Raw genomic sequence first — 19,161 nt, forward strand, 5'->3', positions numbered from 1 at the left:
ACTCGTGTGAATTTAAGTAGGAAGCGGTTATAAATGTTCTTTACATCCTGCTTCCCTTTAGTGTAGCAGGGATTTGTAGTTCATTGTAGAATGCCAGACTACAAACCTAAGGACAGAGCCTCTGATTGGCTGTCATTCACAAGGTGATGAGGATAGATGGAAAGACGTCTAGTTTCTGATCATTTTCCTGTCAGACAATATAATACTGGCCAGTAAGAAGAAAGTACCAGTTGATGCTTTATTAATCTCATATACTTTACACATTATGCAATACACTCACCAAGTATCATCTGAAGAAAAACACAATATCCAACACTGATTTGGCTGTGGTATTAAGGTTTATCACAGGTGAGGATCTTCTCATATGCTGAGTTAAAGGTGTTCTTTAGACACCTACAGCTGTAACTATTAAACACCTACTATTCCACAAATCAGAAACCACAACAAATAAACTCCCCAGAACACAAAATTACACTCAGATTTTTACTGTAGCTAAAAGGAAGGTTGCATTCCTTTTGTTCTGCAACATTTTTTTTAAGGTTTTTTTTGTTTATTCATCAAAATGATATACGTCACCAGCCCCGCCCACTACATTCCGCCAGTGTTTTGTCCGTAAAGGTCTCTCTCCTCGCTCTCACTGGTCTCTGGGTTCAGGTACTCCAGCATTCTCATCAGCGTTTCGTCATCCAGGCGCTGTGTTTGGGGCGAGTCGCCCGTGCCCTCGGGTTCGGGGATCCTTTTGGGTCGGGAGCCCTTCTCACTGGCTAACTGCTCAAAGTAATCCAGCACTGCCTGCTCAAAGGGCCCGAAGGCCTCGTCCTGGGGTGGGGGCTGGGGGGCACGTTTCAGCTCCACTTTGCTCATTGCTTTGGGGTACTGAGCTAGCATCTTGGCTGCTAGGTAAGTGGCTAGCTTATCCTCATCAACTGCATCATCGTAATCGCCTTCTCTGTGATCAGAAATACTCGGAGCAGGAAGGACGTGGTTCCCGTGCCTCCCGCTGTGAGCGTAGTACCTCGTGTGCGTGCTCTTGGGGTTCCTTTGCTGCTGAAGAGCTTTTCCTCTCTGGCTGCCCCTGGTTTCCATCCCCAGAATGTGCAGAATCTTTAAGTTGTTAGCGAGTGCCTCGGGCAGCCTTCGGCTGTAGTACTTGGTGATGGGGCCGTGGTCTTTGCTGTACGTTGAGATGTGCATGAGCTTCTCCTCCACTCGCTCCAGGTCATCCGTCTCCTCCTCTGGCACCCTCAGCTTCTTCTGCTTTCTCATCTCTCTGCTCTGTAGCATCTCCACCAGGTCCTCGGGGGGGATCTGCAGCTTCTGTGAGATCTTGATCAGCTGGTACACAGCCTGGGGGTCCACGTCATACGAGGGCTGGACTGAGCGCCTCTCAGCATCCTCTTCCTCCCTCTTCTGCTCCGATTCTTCAGTCTTCTCCAGGACTTTCAGGAGGTAGTAATCCACCAGCTTGGTGAAATCTTCTGGGTCATCCTTTCCCCTGTACTTGGGTGGCTGGCTGGATCGCTTCACATCATTTTCGTCATCGCCATCATCATCACCATCATCATCATCATCATCGTCATCATCGTCCTCACTGCTGTCCAAACCCTTGTCGAATTCCTCTCGGCTGTCTTTGATCTCTTCCTCTGTCTCCACCTTCTCCTCCATGGGGGTCCAGTCCCCTCCCCCCAGCACGTCCGCGTACGCCAGGTCGCTGAAGGGGAAAAGGTCGCGGTCACCCCGGTACAGCTCTTGGGCTTGGCGCCGTTTGTACTCCTGGGGGGTGGACAGTTTCCCCAGGTCCTGGAAGACGGACTGCAGGGTGGCCAGGCTCTGAGGAGTGTACTGTGGCTCCACGTTCTCATTGGTGCGCTTGTAGGGGCTCTCCCTCGAGTCTTCTTCCTCAAACATCAGTGGATACTTCTTGTGCTGCTTGCTGTGCTTAGGAAAAGGATATCCCCCATAATCCCCTGCTTCAGTGTTCTTGCGGATGTCGTCCCCGTTTTTGGTGGCGGCAGCGGGATGGGGGTCCTCGCTGGCCCCCTGCAGGGTGCTCAGCAGGGTCTTCAGCAGCTGCTGGGACACGTGGTCCTCCCGGGGGGCGGCCCCGCCCTGTCCCTCAGCCTCCTGCCCCCACCGCGGGCGGAAACGCTCCCCGTTGTCATCGTAGTCCGGCCGGTCTCGTTCCTGCAGGCTCTCGATGTACTCCAGAGCCTTGGCCATTTCCGCGCTGGGCAGGAGGGGGGTGTGGGCTGGCCTCCTGTCCGAATCGCCCCCCCAGGGCTGGTGCTGTCGCAGGACAGCGGCCTGAACCCTGCACCTGTGCAGCAGGCATGCGAGCAGCACCAGCGCTGCAGCAGCGCAGGGCTTCAGATGGGACTGCATCCTGCATGCAGAACAGCGCCTACATCAAGATCACATACAGACCGCTGCCTCGTCAGCTGGCATGCACTATTTCTGCCCTCTGAGAAAAACAACTGCCAACTGAAAACAATTTGAATCAAAAAGGATTAATTTCTGATACCCCCCCCCCCCCCATCCTCCTCCCAATTCTCCCAACAGGATGGACATCCAAGCTCAGTTGGGCCTGGAACTGTCTGCTTTATGATTTTATGAATAGCTGTTTTTATTTCTCTACCACACACACTGGATCAGGGGTGGCCAATATTTTCTGCCTTTTCAGTTGCAGGTTTTTGTTTTAGCCCACTAAGACGATCACATCAGCTCTTTTCACGTTTGGACACCCCTGAAGTTGACAAATAGGCTATATTAATAGCGTATTGTTACTTTTACTCGTAAATGATTCAATTTGACCTTTAACATACAAGTGACCAGCATGTGTCCGTATTCGTTTAATTTTGCATTGGGTTGTGTGGTATTTCCTGTATTTCCCCAAATCTAGAATACATTTATTGTTCAACGTAAAACAATATGTGGAGCCGTTGGCGTATGAAAATATACAGGTAAACGTTAAAATCCTGTTAGTTTTGAAATTGCGGGTCCGTTGAATGAGTCACTCTTGGTTGTCAAGGTAACCATGCGCTCTTCGCTGTTGTTGCAACACCGGCGCTTGCTACGCAAATCGCAATATATCGCTGTTATTGGAAGACAAAAACAGAAAATCTAAAAGTCTGGAGCTTGCCGGCCATGCGCGCTTTTACGCCGAATAAGAGGACCTGGCGGTAACTACACCTAATTTAAAATAATAATAATAATAATACAGAAAATAAACTGATGTCTTAGTATCAGCCAACGGCTTAAAGCAATGTAAATCATTTAGAACGGTAAAACACATTTTATCCATTTCAATATCAGTGCGAGAGAAAGAGAGACTAGCAAAAGAAGGTGCATGCATCAGGTTGGCAACGAATTTGGAAAAAAAACTGAGCAGACAAATGTATTCATTAAAATATAATATTTACATATTTACTGATAAAAGTGATTTTAAGAGATTATTCGCCATTGAGAAATCTTACCTCTGTAGGCTAACTAGTTGAGATGATAATTGTGGGTGTATCGCATCTCTCGTGCTGTCGCAGCGCACACGCAGCTTGCTCTCCTCTCCTCAGCATCCGACCACATCCCTTCGGTTATATGAAGCGCCACCTGACTCATGCGTCACTTAAACGTGTGTGTGTGTGTGTGTGTGTGTCCGTGCGTGCGTGCGTGCGTGCGTGTGTGTGTGTGTCCGTGCGTGCGTGTGTGTGAGAAAGAGAGAGTGCGTGCGCATATATGTAGCTTAACTAAGTTTATTACATTACAATTAATATTTTTCCATTAATTGAAAAACACAAACGTAGTATACTTTCTCATTTAGTTTGGGGTATTCTGTTTCGAATTTCCTTATAATGCCTTAAATTTACAATCTTTTTTTCGGGAGGGGCAGGCAACAAAAGAGTAAATTTTCAGCTAAACTTATTTCCATTTAGTGTTTATTACTTAGTTATAGTGCAGTAGTTTTTTTTGTATTTTCATATGACATTTGAAATCAGGATAAGGCGCAACTTAAGGTAGCCCAATTAATTACATTGGTCGCGCGATCCCTTGCTCTGGGGTACCTGACGTGGGCGGCGGAGCAGAGCGCCAGCGGAAGGGGTTAAAGATCCGCTATCCTGAAAGTCTGTAATTGCGAGTGCTTCACATAGCCTAAGTGCTGCATGGCCATTTTGATCGATTTATTAACAATTATTTCAAACCACATGTATTTATGATTACATATGCTCTCCAGCACACACTTGTTTTTAGAGATTTTCTCTGCTGCTGCTACTTTAGAGGTCACTCCCCCCAACATGCACGCACGGGGGGTGGGGGGTGGGGGGGGGGCTTAAATACGGCGATGACTCACGCGCCAAATCCGCGCCGGCAGGGTGGATGGTTGTCTGCCGCCGGTCTCCACTGCAGAGTGACGCGAATCACCAACGGGGGACAGACTGGACTGGAGACCCTCCCGCTCTTGGTGGAATAAGATGCGGGCATATTCAGCAGAATGCGCGTCAGGACGTGGCAGGCGTAAAGCACACCGGCTACCCAGTCTAATACCGAGGCTAATTATAAACCCGAATGCCGTTTCTCTCCCTCTCTTAACTCGCCAACATACACGTCTGCTTTCGGGACCTTGACAGTCTCAGTATTATTAAACCATATAATTTTAAATTAAAACGGTATGCATAGAACAAATTTACAATTAATATGAATATCGATAGCTCAATGGACATTTTATTTCACATAAGGTTCATTAGAACGATTCTGGCTTATCAGGACAATCGCAAAAAGCCTACATCTTGGAATTCATCTCGCATCTTCCTGTTCCCACCGCTTAGCGCTCTCTTCATATATATCGTCTAAAGGATTGCTGTAGCATGCTTTATGGTTTGACCAAAAAAAATCGTATTGTACTATTCTAGGTTGGCAAAAGTTAACTTCATTTTGTGCTTTCGTACCCTCTGGTCTGGGAGTATTGCTGAGATAATGGAGATGGATGTGCTTTATTTTATATTGTAAGTAGCTCTGGATAGGAGTGCCAGGAATATAATGTATGTGAATACAGGCACAGAATATTTTAGTTGATCTTATGCTTCTTTGCTTCAACACAAACGGCAGCAGCTCCACTTTAAAATGTTGCAGTCCTGTTCATTAACGAACCCTGGACTGCGATCGCGCGCGTACAAAGCGCGAGCCAGCGGTAAACGCATCTGAGCTGACGCACGTGGCCAGTTTCTTTTGCTTATCCGCCGTAAACAAAAGCCAATTACTCCGCCATTCCCGCGCGGCTGGCCTTTTACCACAGGCCTCAGCACCCCCACGCGCACACCGTGCGGAAGCCTCAGAAAAGCGCTTCTTCTTCAAAGGGCTCGTTTCTCAGTGCAATGCTTAGCAATTACCAGTGCTGCTGTCACTTGCCCAGGTATCTTGGTTTGTTGCCAGTTATTTGCGGAAATAGTTCATTCAAGTCTAACCAAAGCGAAGCTGTAGTTAGAAGCATATAGTTTCAACGTGTAGTTTATCAAGCATACACAATTACAGCCCAAATCTGTATTACATTACATTCATTTGGCAGACGCTTTTATCCAAAGCTGTACTGATAAGCACGCCCCACATATCCAAAAGCCACCCAGTCTCGGAGCCTGATGGAGATGGCATGCTCTCATGCGCGTGGAGTGTTTGTTTTGCTCGCCTGTGGCCTTTCTGGTGTGCATTGCTATAAATAACACCGTCATGCACAATTCTAATCGCGCTACTGCCGCATGATAGTGTGCTGTCATTGTGAGGACATTGCAAGAAAAGCAGATGGGTTTTGAAGGTTATTAATATCACTATGGAGCCTGTTGTTGTTTTCCCTGTAAGAATTCACCTGGGCAAGGTACACATTTTAATGATAGTAATAATATGTTGCTATTGCAGATTTATTTGTTGGATTTATTGGCCGTGCTGCAGACCAGCATGGAGATGTATCGTTTAGCGGCTGTCTGTGGGATGGACATGTTTGAATATGCATGAATGTGTAAAAGGCGCCAGTGTAGTATCATGGGTAAGGAGCTGGTCTTCTAGCCTAAAGGTCACAGGTAGGACACTGCTGTTGTACTCTTGAGCAAGATACTTAACCTGCATTGCTTCAGTATATGTCCAGCTGTATAAATGGATGCAGTGTAAAATTCTGTGTGAAAAGTTGTGTAAGTCGCTCTGGATAAGAGCGTCTGCTAAATGCCTGTAATGTGATGTAAAGGTAATATAAGTTAATAAGGTAATATAAGCTGTCTAAACAAAGATTTCTCACTAGCAGTCCGATTAAGTTGGCTAACTGTCTGAACTTTAAACACACATGTAATACTTATCCATGTTCTGTATCACTCACAAGATAATAGGCTAATTGTCATGTGTGCTTGAAGGTGATTGGTTGGAATCGGCATTAGAGAAATGTAAAAGTGTGAATGTGATTGGGTTGAAGGGCTCAGTGGGAGGTCCATCTTTGCAATGAGAGCCAGCACTCATTTTCATCTGGACTGATCCATCAATGATTCATCACACTTTTAGTATACATTTGTTTGTGAATAAAATAAGCCTTCTGATATTCCTGCTGTGTGGGGGGAACAAGCTCAATGAGTCAGTGTATGATGGTTAGGTTTGGATTGTGGGTCCCTCTGATGTGCCACGCTCCTGGTTTTGGTGTGTGTGTATATGTGTGTGTGTGTGAGTGTGTGCATGTGTATGTGTGTCAGTGTGTGTGTGAGAGTGTGTGTGTGTGAGTGTATGTGTGTGTGTGTGTGTGAGTGAGTTTATGTGTGTGAGTGTGTGTGTGTGAGTGCATGTGTATGTGTGTGAGTGTGTGTGTGTGTGTGTGTGCATGTGTATGTGTGTCAGTGTGTGTGTGAGTGTGTGTGAGTGAGTGTGTGTGCGTGTGTGTGTGAGTGAGTGTGTGTGTGAGTGTATGTGTGTGTGTGTGTGTGAGTGAGTTTATGTGTGTGTGTGAGTGTGTGTGTGCATGTGTGAGTGTGTGTGTGTGTATGTGAGTGTATGTGTGCGTGTGTGTGAGTGCATGTGTATGTGTGTGAGTGTGTGTGAGTGTATGTGTGTGTGTGTGAGTATGTGTATGTGAGTGTGTATGCATGTGTATTTGTGTGTGTGTGAGTGTGTGTGTGAGTGTATGTGTGTGTGAGTGTGAGTGTGTGTGTGCATATGTGTGTGAGTGTATGTGTATGTGAGTGTGTATGCGTGTGTATTTCTGTGTGTGTGTGTGAGTATGTGTATGTGAGTGTGTATGCGTGTGTGTGAGTGTATGTGTGTGTGAGTGTGTGTGTGTGTGTGAGTGTATGTGTATATGTGTGTGAGTGTATGTGTGTGTGACTATGTGTGTGTGAGTGTATGTGTAGGTGAGTGTGTATGCGTGTGTATTTCTGTGTGTGTGTGAGTGTAAGTGTATGTGAGTGTGTATGCGTGTGTGTGAGTGTATGTGTATGTGAGTGTGTATGCATGTGTGTGTGAGTATGTGTGTGTGGGTGAGTGTGTGCACATGAGTGTGTGTGTGTGTGTGCGTGCACGTGAGTGTGTGAGTGTGTGTGTGTGTGCGTGCACGTGAGTGTGTGTGTGTGTGTGTGTGTGCATGCGTGTGTGCGTGTGCATGTGTGTGTGTGCGTGCACATGAGTGTGTGTGTGTGTGTGTGCGTGCACGTGAGTGTGTGAGTGTGTGCACATGAGTGTGTGTGTGTGCGTGCGTCCGTGAGCTGTGCGTGTGCGAGTGCGTGTGTGTGTGCATGAGTGTATGTGTGTGTGTGTGCGTGCGTGCGCGTATGTGTATGTGTGTGAGTGTATGTGAGTGTGTATGCATGTGTGTGTGAGTATGTGTGTGTGGGTGAGTGTGTATGTGTGTGCGTGACAAAAAAAAAACAGATAATCCATAACCTGACTTCATTGGGTCCATTCATAAAAATGTGCTCTTGTAGGTAAGGAGTAGCCTATTGAATGAGATATGCTGGCTCTTTCTAAATAAACAAAGCTGCTCCCCGCAGAACACACTGATTCAGAAAAGCAGAAGGGCAGGTAAAGGTCACACTTTGTTTAACTGATATGACATCAGGCTGTGACTGATGGAACAAACCTCTGTAAGTACAGAATGTGCTTTCGGATTCATCCTGCTAGCGAGAATCAGAACGGGCTGTGTGAGGAGGAGCGTGATGTATAAAGCCGCGTTTCCACCGCAGGAACTATACCCCGGAACTAGGAACCTTTTGAGGAACTCAGTGCGTTTCCACCGCAGGAACTAGGGTCTAAATTTAGTTCTGGGGGCTTTGTTTTACCCCCCAAAACGTTCCTGCTCGGGGGGTAGTACTTTCCGAAAGTACAGGAACCTTTTGGGTGGAGCTTGCAGCGCTGAACATTTCTGATTGGCCGAGTACTCGTAGCATTTGTGTTGTATTTATTTTCCGCCATTGCCCGCCATGTTTGAAAATATGCAGCGGCAAACCAATTTATTTTCATAATAACTTCAAATCAAACTTGTATGTTATGCGGCGCAGTAGCCTACTTTTGGTTATAGCCTGTCAACGTCTTGGAATTATAACGTGTGCTCTTCTGTTCTTTTCTTGCTTTAGTATTCGTTTTATAAAATGCTAAGCATTCGTGCTGGGACAGCATATTACGTAGGCTACCAAAACATTCAAACGGATTAATTCGGTTGCTGAATATTTTCTTCCGGATTTTCTTTGTTAGCCCGTTGTAATTGACTCAAAACGTTTGATACAGTTATGTGAGGTATGCGGTAGTTCTGCATAATTAACATTGGTGATACAGTACAAGCAAACTGGAAATCACCTTCCGCACTTTTTATCCGGGTAAAATAACAGGTTAATTCTAGTAATCTTCCCTTTAGCTTTTTCAGACTGCCGTAATTTTACTCAATTTTACAGCCATTTTTAAATTCCACGAAAAGACCAGGAAGACTATGGACTCATTTATGGTGCATGGTTCGCATCTGGAGGGCACACTTCGCTGCTCGGCTAGCAGTAACTTCGAAGGAAAGCAAACGGTGGCTGTACCACTACTAATTTACATTTTCACGCAAGTCCGAGTTTTCGTTCTATTCTTGTCATTTTGCGATTAGCCTATATGGAATTGACGACGAGAAAGTAATAAAACAGCAAATTGTTTACGTGTGCATGTTTTCTGCTGTTAATGAATGTGTTTGAGAGGATATATGAAAATCAATAAATACAAAAGTAACCATATATAGTCATTGTTGGTAACCCATAAGTGGAATAAACCCCTCCGGGCTGTCCCGGTTATTATAAAATAATGTAGGCTACTTCGGTGGTAGTATGGGGTTACAGAAGAAATATGACAGATGGACCGACGACAACGTCAGTGGGCTAATTTGCCTAATCTTCGCGGTACTTTAGACCCCGGTGGAAACGCAGACAACCATTGGCTGAAGGAACCTTTTAGTTCCTGGTAAAGTAGTTCCTGGGACTGAAAGTTCCGGGTAATTTTGGTGGAAACGCGGCTTAAGTCATGTGTGTGTGTGTGTGTGTGTGTGCGTACACTTGAGTGTGTGTGTGTGTGTGTGCATGCGTGTGTGCGTGTGCGTGTGTGTGTGTGTGCGTGCACATGAGTGTGTGTGTGTGTGTGCATGCGTGTGTGCGTGTGCGTGTGTGCACTGAGTGTGTGTGGGTTGTGTGTGTGTGTGTGTGCGTGTGTGTGTGTGTGTGTGTGTGCGTGCACTTGAGTGTGTGTGTGTGTGTGCGTGTGTGTGTGTGTGTGTGCGTGTACATGAGTGTGTGTGTGTGTGTGCGTGCACTTGAGTGTGTGTGTGTGTGTGCGTGCACTTGAGTGTGTGAGTGTGTGTGTGTGCGTGTGTGTGTGCGTGCACTTGAGTGTGTGTGTGTGTGCATGTGTGTGCATGTGTGTGTGTGTGTGCGTGCACATGAGTGTGTGAGTGTGTGCACATGAGTGTGTGTGTGTGCGTGCGTGTGTGCGTGAGCTGTGTGTGTGCGAGTGCATGAGTATATGTGTGTGTGTGTGCGTGCGTGCGCGTATGTGTATGTGTGTGAGTGTGAGTGTGTGTTTGAGTGTATGTGTATATGTGTGTGAGTGTATGAATGCAGGTGTGTGTTTGTGGGTCTGCCAACATTTACCCAATGCTGCATATGGTTTGTGTTTTGTAAAAGTAGGCTATCTTATGTTTAAGGGCTGAATCCATGTGTACACTGTGCTGTCACAACAATTTACACTGAAAGGGTTGGATAGCATCAACAGGACTGTTTCTCAGCCTGCTTTTTTCACAAATGTGTGTCCCTGCAGATCCTGTTGTTGTCTGTTCTGCTGATGAATCCTCATAGAAAGGCGTGAAAATGGCTAGAAAAAAATCATAAGCAGCTGCCAAGGGCGAACTTGTTTTATGATTTTTCAGGCGATTGGACAGCCTGCCAGAAAACAGCAACTCTCTTAAATTATTACTGCTGTGTTAGACAATCACAACCGCTTCATTCTGTTTTTGTGTAAATAGACTTTAAATCTTTGTAAGTCATCCAATATCTTAGAATATCTACCCTTGTAAAGCAAATGAACTTTCACTGTGCTTCATTATAGGGGCTGTCCCTGAGACTCTCTCTGTGCTCACGTGCCTCTCTCTGTGCTGAGACTCTGTGCTGCTGAGACACTGTGCTGTGACTCTCTGTGCTGCTGAGACTCTGCTGTGACTCTCTGTGCTACTGAGTCTCTGTGCTGCTGAGTCTCTGTGCTCCTGAGACTCTGTGCTGCTGAGTCTCCCTGCTCCTGAGACTGTGTGCTGCTGAGACTCTGTGCTGCTGAGTCTCCTTGCTCCTGAGACTCTGTGCTTCTGAGACTCTGTGCTGCTGAGACTCTGTACTGCTGAGTCTCTGTGCTCCTGAGACTCTGTGCTGCTGAGACTCTGTGCTTCTGAGTCTCTGTGCTCCTGAGATTCTGTGCTGCTGCGCTGCATTAATAAACCTGTGCAGATTTAGCAACTGCTCCATTCAGGTGTTCCTGCGCTCAGTGAACACTTGCGTGCTTCTTGAAGAAGCAGCAGCGCTGATGCGATGGATGATTTCCCATACAGACAGCTGAGCAGCTTGGGCCTCCAGAGTGCGCTGGAACGGCTGATCTATGAAGCATTAATCTGAGCAGAGTGCGCTGCTGCTCTATGAAGCATTAATCTGAGCAGAGTGCGCTGCTGCTCTATGAAGCATTAATCTGAGCAGAGTGCGCTGCTGCTCTATGAAGCATTAATCTGAGCAGAGTGCGCTGCTGCTCTATGAAGCATTAATCTGAGCAGAGTGCCCTGGAGCTGCTGCTCTATGAAGCATTAATCTGAGCAGAGTGTGCTGCTGCTCTATGAAGCATTAATCTGAGCAGAGTGCGCTGCTGCTCTATGAAGCATTAATCTGGGCAGAGTGCGCTGCTGCTCTATGAAGCATTAATCTGAGCAGAGTGTGCTGCTGCTCTATGAAGCATTAATCTGAGCAGAGTGCGCTGCTGCTCTATGAAGCATTAATCTGGGCAGAGTGTGCTGCTGCTCTATGAAGGATTAATCTGAGCAGAGTGCGCTGCTGCTCTATGAAGCATTAATCTGAGCAGAGTGTGCTGCTGCTCTATGAAGCATTAATCTGAGCAGAGTGCGCTGCTGCTCTATGAAGCATTAATCTGGGCAGAGTGCGCTGCTGCTCTATGAAGCATTAATCTGAGCAGAGTGTGCTGCTGCTCTATGAAGCATTAATCTGGGCAGAGTGTGCTGCTGCTCTATGAAGCATTAATCTGGGCAGAGTGCGCTGCTGCTCTATGAAGCATTAATCTGAGCAGAGTGTGCTGCTGCTCTATGAAGCATTAATCTGGGCAGAGTGTGCTGCTGTTCTATGAAGCATTAATCTGGGCAGAGTGCGCTGGAGCTGCTGCTCTATGAAGCATTAATCTGAGCAGAGTGCGCTGCTGCTCTATGAAGCATTAATCTGAGCAGAGTGCGCTGGAGCTGCTGCTCTATGAAGCATTAATCTGAGCAGAGTGCGCTGCTGCTCTATGAAGCATTAATCTGAGCAGAGTGCGCTGCTGCTCTATGAAGCATTAATCTGAGCAGAGTGCGCTGGAGCTGCTGCTCTATGAAGCATTAATCTGAGCAGAGTGCGCTGGAGCTGCTGCTCTATGAAGCATTAATCTGAGCAGAGTGCGCTGCTGCTCTATGAAGAATTAATCTGAGCAGAGTGCGCTGGCGCTGCTGCTCTATGAAGAATTAATCTGAGCAGAGTGCGCTGGCGCTGCTGCTCTATGAAGCATTAATCTGAGCAGAGTGCGCTGCTGCTCTATGAAGCATTAATCTGAGCAGAGTGCGCTGCTGCTCTATGAAGCATTAATCTGAGCAGAGTGTGCTGCTGCTCTATGAAGCATTAATCTGAGCAGAGTGCGCTGCTGCTCTATGAAGCATTAATCTGAGCAGAGTGCGCTGGAGCTGCTGCTCTATGAAGCATTAATCTGAGCAGAGTGCGCTGCTGCTCTATGAAGAATTAATCTGAGCAGAGTGCGCTGGCGCTGCTGCTCTATGAAGAATTAATCTGAGCAGAGTGCGCTGGCGCTGCTGCTCTATGAAGCATTAATCTGAGCAGAGTGCGCTGCTGCTCTATGAAGCATTAATCTGAGCAGAGTGTGCTGCTGCTCTATGAAGCATTAATCTGGGCAGAGTGCGCTGTTGCTCTATGAAGCATTAATCTGAGCAGAGTGCGCTGCTGCTCTATGAAGCATTAATCTGAGCAGAGTGCGCTGGAGCTGCTGCTCTATGAAGCATTAATCTGAGCAGAGTGCGCTGTTGCTCTATGAAGCATTAATCTGAGCAGAGTGCGCTGCTGCTCTATGAAGCATTAATCTGAGCAGAGTGCGCTGCTGCTCTATGAAGCATTAATCTGAGCAGAGTGCGCTGGAGCTGCTGCTCTATGAAGCATTAATCTGAGCAGAGTGCGCTGGAGCTGCTGCTCTATGAAGCATTAATCTGAGCAGAGTGCGCTGCTGCTCTATGAAGCATTAATCTGGAGCATCCTGAAGACGAGCCACACAGAGCTGCAACAATGACTCATAGGTCAGAACTGTGTGCGTGCGTGTGTGGAGGAGAGAGGGAGATGGAGAGAGAGAGGAAAAGGAAAAGGGAGAGGGAGAGAGATTGGGAGAGAGGGAGAGGGAGGGATGGGGGTGGGAGGGGATATGTGATTTAATCAAATTATAACAACCCCTTCATAAACTGATGTCTTAGCTCAGTAAGGTCTGTTTTGCCTGGGATGATTTTTTCCAGTGATTTTTTAGCCCATTTGAACAAGGATTCAAATCACTATGCAGTGGTTTCAGTTGATATCATTTCTTCACTCAGTTTTGGAAACAAAAGTATAGCCTTTACATATTTTGCTGCTTTTCCTCCATAATAGATTTTTTCATCATAAATGTCCTCAGACACATTTTTATCAATTTATTTCACCTTGACTTTTGAAGAAAGATGATTTCCTATTGATCTGAGTGAAAAATTACACATTTAGAAGTTTCATCCATGTATTTCATAGTGGTTGTTGTTATATTGTAATTGGTTCAGAACTCGGCCGCAAGAATACTGTCCCGCACATCCTCCCGGTCTCACATCACCTCTATCTTGAAAGATTTACACTGGCTCCCAATCACATCACGCATCACATTCAAACTCCTCCTCCTAGTTTACAAATCCCTAAATGGCCTCGCACCCACTTACCTCTCTGATCTACTGCTCCCCTACCAGCCACCCAGACAGCTACTTCATCCACTGCCGGCCTCCTCACCATCATCCCCTCTCAGCGCCGTTCTTTTGGCGACCGCGCCTTCTCAGTTGCCGCCCCCAAACTCTGGAATGCCCTCCCCCCTGACATCCGTACCTCACTCACTCAACTCCTTCAAATCACGCCTTAAAACCCACCTCTTTTCCCCAGCTTTCCCTTGATGTTTGTCTTCCCCCCCCTTTTTTTCTCCCTTCTCTGAATTGTGTTTCTATGTATGTATATATGTATGTATGTACCACTTATTGTAAAGTGTCTTTGAGTTCATGAAAAGCGCTATATAAAATAAATGTATTATTATTATTATATTATCTCGCGTATTTTTGCTGCTTTTCCACGAAAACCTTTTTTTCATAATTGTCTTCAACGTTTTTAACGAAGATTATCATTCATGTGCCTTGATAAACCACATATGTACTATTTTTGCATGTTTCACTGAACGTTTCATTTTTACAGTCCCGAGTAGGAACGACCAGTTGGTATAGGCAAACTGTCACTCCAAAGTAGACTGGCCAATAGAGACGCATCACCTACGGTTCCGCGTCGATCATGCCACCAAAATTTCAACAAGCCAACAAAAAAAGTTATTTTTGTTTGCAGTGCGAATATTTTTGCTATCCATGAGTTCATATCCGCTATCAAAACGTTTAAAATACATTTTGCTTTCAATATTAAGTGTGAAAAGGTTTGCTTGTATAATAAAGACACAAATGTAACTCCATAGTTTCGCATATTATCAGACAGATGAACGAACGAATGCTCGAAGCAATTAAGTTCGCACTTGTGGAGTCTGTGGCGTCTTCCTGCTTTCATTAATCTGAATTCGGAGTTAGTACTCAAGGTCGGTAGTAATCGTTTGATCAAAGTGTGTTCGAAAATGTCATTTGTTGAAATTGGAATGATGTGGCAGTTATTTTCATATGGTTTTCAGAAGACGCTTGATTGTTGAGGTCAGTGAGGAGCCCATACACGCCGTGATACCATCGCGCAGCAGAGTATAATATAGTGTGTTCTTCCACGCCGAAGACTTGCACACGCTTTCCAACAAAGCCAAGCCAAACTGTCGTCCATGTGAACTCACAAGAACTTAAAGGATTTAACTATGTCAACGACCTCGTCGTGAATTTCGACAGGTGAGTGATATCTTGATTTTCACATTTGGTTGCGGATAGTGTTCGTCGTACCAGTGAAGAAATGTTTAAATCTCTGAAATATAGGACGTGGTGTTTGAGAGCTTATCATTCGGCAGGCCTGTGCTCACTGTGTCATCCGAGCATGTTATGATGTGGCAGTTTGGGTGACTGCTGTTGCAGATCAAGTGGCATATCTGTTTCTGATTTTCTTTGTCACTTTGAGAGTTTTACCAGAGAGGAGGTTTCTAATTGGCCCACAGGCGTATTCAGTACTCCGAGTATCATAACAGATACTGAGAGGGGATAAAGAAGTACGATATAAATTTAATAACCTGAAGACAGATCAGACAGCAGGCCCTGGTGGAGTATACCCAAGAGTGCTCTGATGAGATCATCTACCAGGCAGGTATAGACAGTCTTGAGAAACAGGAGCAAAACCAGAAAACTTGAAGCAAGGTAATATAATACCAATATACAAGAGAGGGGACCGTACCGATCCAGGAAACTACAGGCCTGTCAGTTTAACTGGCATCACAGGTAATTAACTGAAATCTCTCATTAGAGACAAATTGGAATTATTTCTTGGAAAAAAAAAAAAACCATCCCAGACATAAATTTAAAAAAGGACTAACAAGGTAAACTAAAAGAGATTCTTCAGGTTGAATTCTGTCAGTAGGGGGCATAAATAAGAATTATCCAAAGGTAAATTCTGCACAGATGTTAGAAAGTATTTTTTCACAGAGATTGTAGTCATTGTGCAGAATAGCTAGTCTGGTCAAGTTGCAGAGTCAGAAACTGGGGATTTTCAAGACCAGGCTTGATATAGTGCTGGATTATATCTAGTTTTTCTGTAAATGGTGAGCACTAGGTACCGTGTGGTGGTAGGAAAATGGTGAGCATTATTGGGCTGAATGACCCGTTCTTGTCATTATGTTAGGTTAACATTTATGCCATCTGACATTTTAGCTACATTTTTTGACGAGCACAAAACTGACAGCTGAAGACTGTTCTTGTGTCATTATATGAAGAATTTTAATGTGGTCTAATCTAAGAGTGAGCCAGTATTGATGTGTACAACCAGTCAGCTTATTTTGCCTAGGTAACAGGAGGAAACAAAACCTGCATCTCAGGAACGGGGCACATTTTGATGGAAATGAGCTGCACTACTCAGTCATTAATGGGGTTACACTGAGCTGGTTTAGCTTGCCGAACAGGACGTACGGTTGGACCGTGTTGAATGTCAAACTGAAATCCAGGAATAGCATATGCTGTTATGTTTTTGGGCTCTCAAGGTGAGGACACACTCAGGTGTCCTCGGTACTGTTGCCATGTCTGTGGGCAAACTGGTACAGGGGTCAAGAGAACCCTTCACCTCCCTACTGATGATGATTCTTTCCAGAACTTTCAAAACAACTCATGTTAGTGCCTCTGGAAGGTAGTCATTGTTGACTTTGGGATGGGATTTTTGGTTCCGGGATGATTTGGGCTTTTTTCCCCACAGGAGAGGTAGAGTGTAACTATGGAGTGACTTCTGATAAAAGTGGGCACAGGATTGGTGTCCATTCAACTGTGAAGCTTCTTAAGAGGACAGCGGAGGCACCATCAGGCCCTGTAGCCTTGCTACAAAGCTGTGGCAGATTAACGTCTTCTGCTGATGTAATATCCAACCTGTCATTCTCACCAGCAGGGACCTTAGACAGAATATTTATACATCCTGCAGAAAAACCTGCTGATTCTGCAGTAAAATCTTAGGCTTGTTTGCTTTGTCTAGCTTATTAGTGGCAAATAGTGGCTTATGACTAGAGTTCATACTTGTCATGGTTTCCATAGAGTCCCATTATGTATTTTTTGAATTCATAGTCATTGGGTGCTTTCCTCAATCATGTCTTATGCCATATCCTTGCTTCTCTCAGTTTGAGATCTGCTTGTGTTGCTCTTAATTCTGGTTTATACTTTAGCTTGAATGCTAGTTTCTTTCTCGTGGTGTATTATTTTACTTCTTGATGTATGATTTATTATTTGGGAAAGTCCTAACCGTTTCCTGGGGATCAGAGCCTCACAGAAGTTGGCATAATCCGTGACAGCCTCTGTGATCGTTAGCGTCCGACTCGTCCTGCCGTGATGCGCTCCAGTACAGACAGCAGCCCTTTAACGTGTCTGTGCTCTCTGCTCAGCAAAGGCACGCAGTCCTTATCTGTGGTTCGCTTCTTTGCGGGCAGTCCAGTATGTGAGTTCGGTGGTGTTATGGTCTGAGTTAGCATGGTCACGCGCTTGTCTCATATGTGCGGGCCTGTTTCCTGGTTACGCACCTGACCTACTGCTGGAAGCCTGGCAGAACGATTGATTGACGTCTCGTAAACCGATGACTGGCTTCAGTGGTGTGTTTGAGCTGCTGTAGCACAGTTTGAGCTGCTGTAGCACACAGTTTGAGCTGCTGTAGCACACAGTTTGAGCTGCTGTAGCACAGTTTGAGCTGCTGTAGCACACAGTTTGAGCTGCTGTAGCACACAGTTTGAGCTGCTGTAGCACACAGTTTGAGCTGCTGTAGCACAGTTTGCGCTGCTGTAGCCCAGTTTGAGCTGCTGTAGCACAGTTTCTGTGTGTGTGTTTGGGAAGGGTGTGTGTGTGTTTGGGGAGGGGGTGTGTTGGGGAGGGGGTGTGTTTGGGGGAGAGAGAGTGTGTTTGGGGAGGGTGTCGGTGTATTGGGGGCGGGTGGTGTGTTTGGGGAGGGTTGTGTGTATTGGGGGAGGGGGTGGTGTGTTTGGGGAGGGTGTGTGTGTTGGGGAGGGGGTGTGTTTGGGGGAGAGAGAGTGTGTTTGGGGAGGGTGTCGGTGTATTGGGGGCGGGTGGTGTGTTTGGGGAGGGGTGTGTGTATTGGGGGAGGGGGTGGTGTGTTTGGGGAGGGTGTGTGTGTTGGGGAGGGGGGGTGGTTGTGTTGGGGAGGAGGTGTGTGTGTATTGAGAGGGCGGGTGGTGTGTTAGGGGAGGGGAGGGGGTGTGTGTGTTGGCGAGGGGAGGGGTGTGTTTGGGGAGGGTGTGTGTGTGTTGGGGAGGGGGGGTGTGTTGAGGGATGTCCCTGACTCCTGTCACTCTTTCAGATTCTGACAGAAACATTCAGCTCCTTTAGCTTCTGTAGCCATAGAAACACTCATTAGGAAATAAAGGATGAAATAAACGGGACTTCTAATGGCTGTTGCTTAGAAACGAACATTGTGTACCTCCTACAATGCATTGACAAATAAACTGTGTCCCTGAGTGTGTGTGTGTGCGTGCGAGTGTGCGTGTGTGTGTGCTTGAGTGTGCGTGTGTGTGTGTGCTTGAGTGCGTGTGTGTGTGTGTGTGTGAAAGTGTGTGTGTGTGTGTGCTTGAGTGCGTGTGGTGCGAGTGTGGTGTGTGTGTGCTTGGTGTGTGTGTGTGTGTGTGTGTGAGTGTGTGTGTGCGAGTGTGCGTGTGTGTGTGCTTGAGTCGTGTGCGTGTGTGTGGTGCTGAAGTGTGCGTGCTGTGTGTGCGTGCGAGTGTGCGTGTGTGTGTGTGTGTGAGTGAGTGCGTGTGTGTGTGCTTGAGTGCGTGCGTGTGTCTGCGTGCGAGTGTGTGTGTGTCTGTGTGCGCGTATGCGTATATCAGTGCTGATTGCTAATGAAATCTGTGGCTGTGTACGTGTGGAATGCTGCTTTCTGTGCTTGGTGCTCACTTTCTGGTGTCTTTATGTCTGAAACTCCAGCTTCCCTGATAATTCACCTTGAGGCATATTATTATTGGAACAGCTCATTTGCGACAACAGAAAAGAGAAAAAAGCACAAAAAATCTTGAACTTCCTTCTGTATAATACACAAATTCCTCTCAAATTGTTGTACAAATAAATTATGCTGTACAGCTGTTTGGTACAGGAAAAATTATTCATAATGTATTAAGTATTACTGAGGTTTGAAGAAAAGGTTTAAGCACCTTACCATTGTCAAAGGAGGAAAGGGGGACAAATAAGAGATGTTTTGTGCTTTAATTTATTTAAAAAACTTTACTCAGCGCACAGCTTATAGCCTAATGAAAACTGCAGAGTTAATAAAGCAGCACATGATCAACATATCCGGACAAACTAGAAACAAAGAAGGAAATTACAGGAAATAAGTCCTGGCTGCTCAGTCCTTAAAATGGCCGTTAAATGCCGCTAATAAGCTCTGATGCTTTTGGGATGAGTGAAAAACGGGTCAGTTTGAGGAGACTTGAAAGCATACAGGTTCTCTGGGGCCA

At 46.0% G+C, this 19,161-nt stretch overlaps 1 protein-coding gene across 4 annotated transcripts; it reads right to left on the reverse strand.

Annotated features, from left to right (window-relative positions):
• Positions 1-224: 224 nt before the first annotated feature.
• Positions 225-13,780, reverse strand: scg2a (secretogranin II a). 4 transcript variants are annotated; one of them, XM_064303342.1, is made up of 2 exons: positions 13,721-13,780; positions 225-2,383 (listed from the first exon to the last, which is right to left on the reverse strand). In XM_064303342.1, the coding sequence occupies exon 2, from the start codon at positions 2,380-2,382 to the stop codon at positions 589-591; it is 1,794 nt and encodes a 597-aa protein (XP_064159412.1). In that variant the 5' UTR covers position 2,383; positions 13,721-13,780; the 3' UTR covers positions 225-588. The 4 variants fall into 4 exon arrangements, with proteins under 4 accessions (XP_064159412.1, XP_064159409.1, XP_064159410.1 ...); XM_064303339.1 differs by lacking the exon at positions 13,721-13,780 and adding an exon at positions 4,343-4,499; XM_064303340.1 differs by lacking the exon at positions 13,721-13,780 and adding an exon at positions 3,474-3,593.
• Between the last annotated feature and the right edge of the window lie 5,381 nt (positions 13,781-19,161).

This window comes from Anguilla rostrata, chromosome 12 (genome assembly GCF_018555375.3).
Source record: "Anguilla rostrata isolate EN2019 chromosome 12, ASM1855537v3, whole genome shotgun sequence".
Lineage (NCBI taxonomy): Eukaryota > Metazoa > Chordata > Actinopteri > Anguilliformes > Anguillidae > Anguilla > Anguilla rostrata.

Bases quoted from the DNA above. Each gene is read 5' to 3' on its own strand.
- scg2a (XM_064303339.1), bottom strand. From the start codon at position 4,473: ATGCCCGCATCTTATTCCACCAAGAGCGGGAGGGTCTCCAGTCCAGTC. The intron at 2,384-4,342 runs GTGAGTCATCGC...TTCTGCATGCAG, and splicing joins TGCCGGCGCGGATTTGGCGC to GATGCAGTCCCATCTGAAGC.